At 38.3% G+C, this 7,248-nt stretch overlaps 1 protein-coding gene across 1 annotated transcript; it reads right to left on the reverse strand.

Moving 5' to 3' along the window:
* Nucleotides 1–6,743: 6,743 nt before the first annotated feature.
* On the reverse strand, nucleotides 6,744–7,040 carry LOC147440677 (uncharacterized). Its single transcript, XM_086483800.1, has one exon. The coding sequence runs from the start codon at nucleotides 7,038–7,040 to the stop codon at nucleotides 6,744–6,746; it is 297 nt and encodes a 98-aa protein (XP_086339926.1).
* Between the last annotated feature and the right edge of the window lie 208 nt (nucleotides 7,041–7,248).

Here is a 7,248-nt window from a genome sequence, read left to right on the forward strand (position 1 = left end):
TATGTCCCTGTTGTCTGGATTTCTTGGACAATCTTCAGAAAAATGTCCACCTGTTCGTCCACAATTTGAGCAATACGCCATGATTGGTGGTATTTCATTTGGTTCTATCATGTCAAGCTCTACCTAAGGAGCTTTTGTTTTTGTACTTACCAAGTTGTCGGCATCTTCTTTCAGAACACTAAGCATCAAGCTATAGATTGCTCCATCTTGACCTTTGTACCGTCTTTGGCTTTTTTCTCCAATTAGACTAGCTTCTATTGGTTGATCTGTTTGATCTTGCAATTTTGACTCTTGACTATAGATCTGACCATTGTAATCCATGTACAATGACCCTGATTGCATATGCACCAATTGTATGTTTTGCTAGTTTGTGCAGATTTCTAGATAAACACTTGGGTTGACTTTTTGAACTTCTATCTGCACTTCATCTTTGAGCTTGCAATACCTGGCTCCACTGAAGTCTGTGAACATCTAGGAGTTCTCTGAATCTTTCTTTACTCTGACCAATAGGATCTTGGCTCTTGTGTTGCTTTTACTGCTCATCAAGTATCTATGGCCTTCAGAATCTGGATATAAGACTTTATCTCCATTGTAACCATATAGCTGTAGAATCTGCTGTGTTGTAGTTGTACCTGTGGTGTCACTGCTACTGACTTTCTCTATTGTACTTGAAATCTCGGCTTGATTTGAGTCCATGTTGGCTTGTTCTACCAAAACTGTCTCCTAGCATATTTTGGTATCAATTAGCAGAATTTCTCCTACTCGGGTTTGATTAAAGTGCTTTAGCCAAAGCACTTTTGCAATTGATTGCTCTTTAGACTCATAAGAGTTGATTAACTCTAGCTTGAAAGTTTCAGAATTGATTGCTACCTTTTGAAACAATGAAAATCTAGGCTCTGAATAGACTAATCTGTAATCCACTGTGATTCGGTCCCTGTTCGTCCGATTAGAAGCTCAATTTTCAAGGCTTTTAAAAAAAAAACTTCACACATAGAGGATTAGTGTATCCAAATAAAATCACAAATATCACATCAATTCAATTGCCAAAAAATTTGATCAATAAAATCCAAACTAGGCAATTAAATCGGCAAAATGAGCAGCAAAATTAGGTCAAAATTTGATACATTTGGAGTGTGTTATCTCTGTTTTGAGCTCAAAAATGCAGCAATTAACCATTACACACATCAAATATGCAATCAAAAATTGAATTAATCATGCACATTAAGCACTTTTTAAACACACACACACACACACACTAATAATTGGCATTTTTCACCAATCTTTAGGTGTGCATACAAAAGGGTTAATTTTGTCGAAATTGCAATGCGATTTCACAAATCTCTAGTTGGGCATGACCACAATACAAATTATCACAATTGAAAAATCATTAAGCGTCCATTGATTTTTAGGTGCACAAATAAGGGCAAAATAGTGCACACACACTTAAAATTAGGCATAGACATACTCAATTAGAATGCACACGCACTTAATTTTAGTGCACACACACTTGCAATTGATCATTCAAGCATACAATTAACTCAATTAGGCTCACAATATGCAATGTACAATCACCAGTTAGCAATTGAACTTATTAATTTGATAAGCCACCAAATCTGAAAAATTTCGGCATTACGACGGCATGAAAACAAACAATCCAAATTTTTTTAAAGCAACATAGCATCAACATTGCATTGCAATAGCATAGCATCAACATTACATTGCATCATGATGCAGTCTCTATACAATTCTACACATCTTTAGATTCTAGGGAGGTCGAGAATACCACCTTGATTACCTTTCCATTGAAGATCAATAGAATGGTTGAAAGCTCCAATCCTTCATAGCAAATTAGTGTGTAAGTTAGCAAAATTAGTCAAATTAGCAAGGGATTAGTGTGAAATTAAAGTGTGTAAACACATAATTGGCAAGATACAGTGACAAATTAGAGAATTATGAACACATTGCTTCATGCACACATATCCAAAATTCACAAAACCATAAACACACAAGTGAAATTAGTAGTGAAATTAGTGAGGAAACACATCCAATTATGCCACAATTACACTAGAGTAGCCCATCGTCCCCGGCAGCGGTGCCAAATGTTGAGGGTCCCATCGTTGCATAGCTCCAATGACCAACAAAATTATCAATTCAGAGGGATGAGCTACCCGGCTAGGGCATGGAAACACTTACACAATTAGTGAGCTAATCATGGCAACACGAATGGTTGACTCTATGAGGTGAGCTTCTCGGCCTATGGAGGAGCTAAGCCACGATGAAGGGCAATCTCCACATCCACTTCTCTTCACCTCCAATCAACCCAATCACCTCCAATCAACCCAATCACACAATAACGATTGCAATACGCACACAACACTAATCTTATCATGCAACACACTAATTGTAAGCACACACACATAGATCTATTGAGCACCACTCTCCTATCAAACCTACATGCACATACAAGAAAAAGACAACAATCACACAAGATAAAAGAGGGATTAACCACTAACTAATTAAGATCTAGCTAATCAAAACATCATAGGCAATTATAAGAAGCATGTGAGAGGTATAGTGAAAGAGAATTAAGCATTGATTAGTGTTAACCAAGTCACATGAGCAAGGAGAATCTCAAGGACTCCATAGACACACACCTTAAGATCTCTCACCAAAGAGTGCTCTCAACAAATGAGCTTGAGAACCCTAATTTCTTTTACACACTGCCTTATATACCTAGGGTAAAAATATGCAATGTCCAGGCATCCAAGGCCTTTAGGGATCCACCACTTACTGAATCTGCTACTTAGGCACACTAACTGGCCTATTCTTTACAGCTTGGAACTCCCTAACACATTAAAATATGACAATGGTTTAAAATAAATTGGGAATTTACTATACATGACCATTTTGGGAGAATGTGGAAAATGTGTAACTCCAATCTTTATTGCTTCTTTGTATTCATCCACGATGTGCATCCATACATCTTCGGTCTTTAGTAGCTTCTATTAACTGACGTTGACTCAGTTAACACACATGGTAGCCAAAAGCACCTGGTTGGCCACAATAGCCTTGACTGCAAGTAATCCTTTCCAAGCTCCAATGTAAAAGCTTCCTCCTGATGGCTAGGAGAAGGGGGATAATCTACAGCTTTGATGACAAGTACGAGCCAACCTGGCAACCCAAGTAGCAAACAAGCATCCCCCTTGGAGGGATTCAATGAAAGCCCTCTCTGGGTATCCAGTCAAGTGTGGGAAAATCACCAACCCAAAAAGCAAACATCTTTTTCTAGTTGATCAATGCTCTTGATGCAAAAAAAAGAAAAGTACCTCCAGAACCTACTCACACTGCACAAATTGGCCTTACAGCCCTCCAAAAAGATACACGAGTCTTCAACAAACTCAACGTCCAAAAACTCCTCTCCCCAAATGGGTAATTGTAGGCCACATAAACCAACCTCCTATGAGGCCAAGAATCTGCTCCACCTCTGCGTAGAAAAGAAATAGGAAGGGGGGAAGTGGGTAGTTTTGTTTTATTGAGCATGTAAGCATGAAGCATTTCCCTCGACCTCGTGCTAGCAACACCTGACTATGAGCACAATTGTAGAGATCAGAAACTCCTTTGATCCATGCATTTGAAAAACCCATCGTGCACAAAGTACCCTCCAAGAAGTCCCGATCAACTCTATCGTAGATCTTCTCAAAGTCAAGAAGAATCACCATAAGGTCCTCTCCTCGCATGTAGGTGAGGCACTACAACACATTGCACGAAAATCGAAGCCTATACTAACAAAAATAAAAAGGGTTTTAAAATTTCAAAGCATAGGTATGGGCATCGATATACGCATCGGTGGTACAATCAAAATAAGCATCAGTATGCAGTGTATTGGTATAGATGCAGGAATATACCAACACTTATTCCAATGCATATTTCACATTACATACCGACACGTATACAAACGCCTAATACCGATGCCAAAGTCCGCAAAAAAAAAAAAAGAGTAGAGAGGACTGGTAGTTGGTGTTGTATGTATTGCAACACCAAAAACCAGTCCTCTTTGCTCAAAAGGAAGAGTGCAAAAGCACCCTCACTTCACCTACATTTTGGATGAAAATTGAGCAGTACTATGAGTACATATTGACAATGTAACCAATACCATAACAAGATTTAAAGAACCATAACCATGAAAAGATTCACATGCAAACCATAACCATAACAAGATTCACAAACTATAACCATTGCAAGTTTCGCAAATCATAACCATATCAGGATTCCAAAATCACAACCATAACAAGATTTGTAAACCATAACCATAACAAGATTCCCAAACCATAACTAGATTCTCAAACCATAACCATGACCATAACATGATTCCAAAACCATAACCATAACCATAACCATCACAAGGTTTTGAAACCATAACCATAACCATAACCATAGCATGATTCCAAAACCATAACCAAAGAGCAATTCCATATCCATGACCATAGCATGATTCCAAAACCATGACCAAGGAGCAATTCCTTAACATGACTCCAAAACCATCACCATAATCTTAATCGGATTCCAAAGCTATAACCATAACCAGATTCTCAAACCATAACCATAACATGATTTCAAAACCATAGCCATAACCAATACAAGATTTTGAAACCATAACAAATTTCCAAAACCATAACCAGCCACCAATTCCATAACCGTGTCCACGATCAAAACCATAACCATAATCATAATAATATTCATAATCATAACCAAAACATAAACTGAGTATACATGAATATAACCAGGACGTCTTAAGTATACATGAACTGAAAGCATAACCATGACTGATTATACATGAACCATATTCAATAAAAACATATACATAACCATACTCGTCAAGATAATGTCTCCCAGCCGACGGCCTCTCCTTCATCCTAAAGCTGGCAAAGAAGAGCTAGCAATCCATGCTTGAAACCATACTTTTCTTCTCAATGTGTGGGAGGACGCTTCATGGTAAGTTTCTACAAGATAAACACTTACCCATAAGATAAATATTAGAAAAGCATATGTTTATACGCTATTTAAATAGTTTATGACACTTACAAACTCATGTAAAGGAGTCTTGTAGCCTCCACTCCCAAGATGAAATGATCCTTTAGACTCCAGGCCTACTCTAGCTGCATCTCTCTTCTGTTGAAAAATGTCAAGATGCTCATATACTTCTGGTGCAATCCCTACCCATTCATATATGTCTAACCATGACGGCTTTGGCTCATTATTCTTTTATGTGTCTCTTGCAATAGTTGACGATCTATCGTTGCAATAGCCACCCTCAAGATCCAATCATTGGAGATTGGAACATAACTATTTGCTGGCATGTACTCTGTGTGAATGGAATCAATGATGTAATTCTCCATCTCCTAATCCTGAGCATCCCAATGCTCCATCACAGAGTGTCCAAAAAACACCACACATAGCTGTCAAACCCTCTGCTGCATGGCCTTTCCGGCCCTATCCATAACCGGTACCCCATTCTTGGTCTTGTACACCTTGCTAGGATCAAACTCATGTGATTTACAAGGTGTACGTGGTGTACTCTCTACTAAAGAGATAGGTGGACACTCTTTTGATGGTGTAGGCACATTGATAGCACGAGTACCGCATAAACCATCGCCAAAAGAATGACGAGATCTATGTCTTGTCGAAGAAAAATGAGAGAGCATAGTCTCTAGTGTAACTTGACGAGTTGGTGTAACTAGGACATATCAACATAGTTGTAGCACCACCAGTCATTGTAATTGGCACACTGGTTTGCAAGAGTTGGAGTTGTTGTATCTTGTCTAGAAGGACCAGATCTCCAGAATGTATGTGCATATGCACACTGATTAAGGGTAAACTATGAGAAAAACATAGCCATTTTCTCAATGACATGCCGGTCGGAGTAACTGGAAAACTAAATCTCAAAGAGTATGGATCCTTGCCATTTGCTACGACCACAAAAACTAAATTGAAAACATATAAACAATACATTAGTACACTTAGTCATAATAACCAACTTAAGCACTACAAATCACTTTAGGGTCGGATGAGGGGGAAGATGCATTTTATCAATGCGTTGACTGTGCCAATAGGGTTGGTATGTTTGGTAATCCTTGGCACATTGATGCCATCAAAACAGTTAGTGCACCTATGTGGTGGAAATCGATTTCTGCTTCAAGTGGTAGCTGTGAGAGAAATTAGTCTACATTTGACTTCTTACACACTAAGAAGAGAAATAGATTAAAACCAAAACAAAATGAGGCTCTGGTATATGTGTTTTGTAATATGAGATTGTTGCATGCTCCAACCAATGTTTTGATGAGAGTAGCTAAACGTTGTTTTGGTATAAAGAAAATGCATGAGGTAGCTGCTGTTGAGGTGCAAAGTGACGGTGAGTGAGAGTGGGAGGTTGCTTCAGAATGCTTAGACATGGAAGAAGTTGACGACATTATTCCAATGTTTGATTGTGACGACATTGTTTAAAACACCTTTGGTACAATGTACTTATAATTAGTTTGAGTTTGTTGGCCATATCTTATGATTTCTCTCTTTTTTCCATGTCACTTTGTGTTGTATGATTGTCAATCACTGTTATTTTATACTTATTGTATAGAATTTATAAACACGATGAAAAAAAGATAAAGCGTTTGATATCAGAGTTGATTATGTAAAATGATTACAAAAGGTTGGCTTGGAGGATTACACAACAATAGAGTGTATAGGTTTTACAACTCAGCATGTTCAATGAGATCTGTCAAAATCTCATTCAAGCAAAATTCATCAGAGCCAAGAGATGTAGAGTTGGTCGGTGCAGCAAAAAATAAGTTGAGATTGGTTGTGGAAGCTCTAACATCATCTTCTGCAAGGGGATCAAACTTCTCATTGTACTTTGCAAGATTGTTTTGAGCTAGTGCAAGCTCTCTTCTTGTGGCATCGAGCTGTATCTCAAGCTTTAACACCTTCAACATCAAGCCTGTAGGAGTTTCACCTTGGCTTGCTAGGTCAACCTCTTGGCTTGCCATCTCCACAATGATTTCATGATCCTTTGGTAGAAGAATGACATGACACTTTTGTGATGGCTAGGGTCTTTGCTCATTCTACACTAAAACCTTGTCAGCAATGCGGCCTAGCCCAACACCTATGTTAGGAGGTTTATCATCCCAGTTGACTCTCTTGCCCATTATGTAATGTGTACAGCACTACTGAATAAATTATATGGCAATCTGGTTA

The sequence above is a fragment of the Adiantum capillus-veneris genome, chromosome 15 (genome assembly GCF_014529385.1).
Source record: "Adiantum capillus-veneris isolate H3 chromosome 15, ASM1452938v2, whole genome shotgun sequence".
In the NCBI taxonomy this organism is placed as follows: Eukaryota; Viridiplantae; Streptophyta; class Polypodiopsida; order Polypodiales; family Pteridaceae; genus Adiantum; species Adiantum capillus-veneris.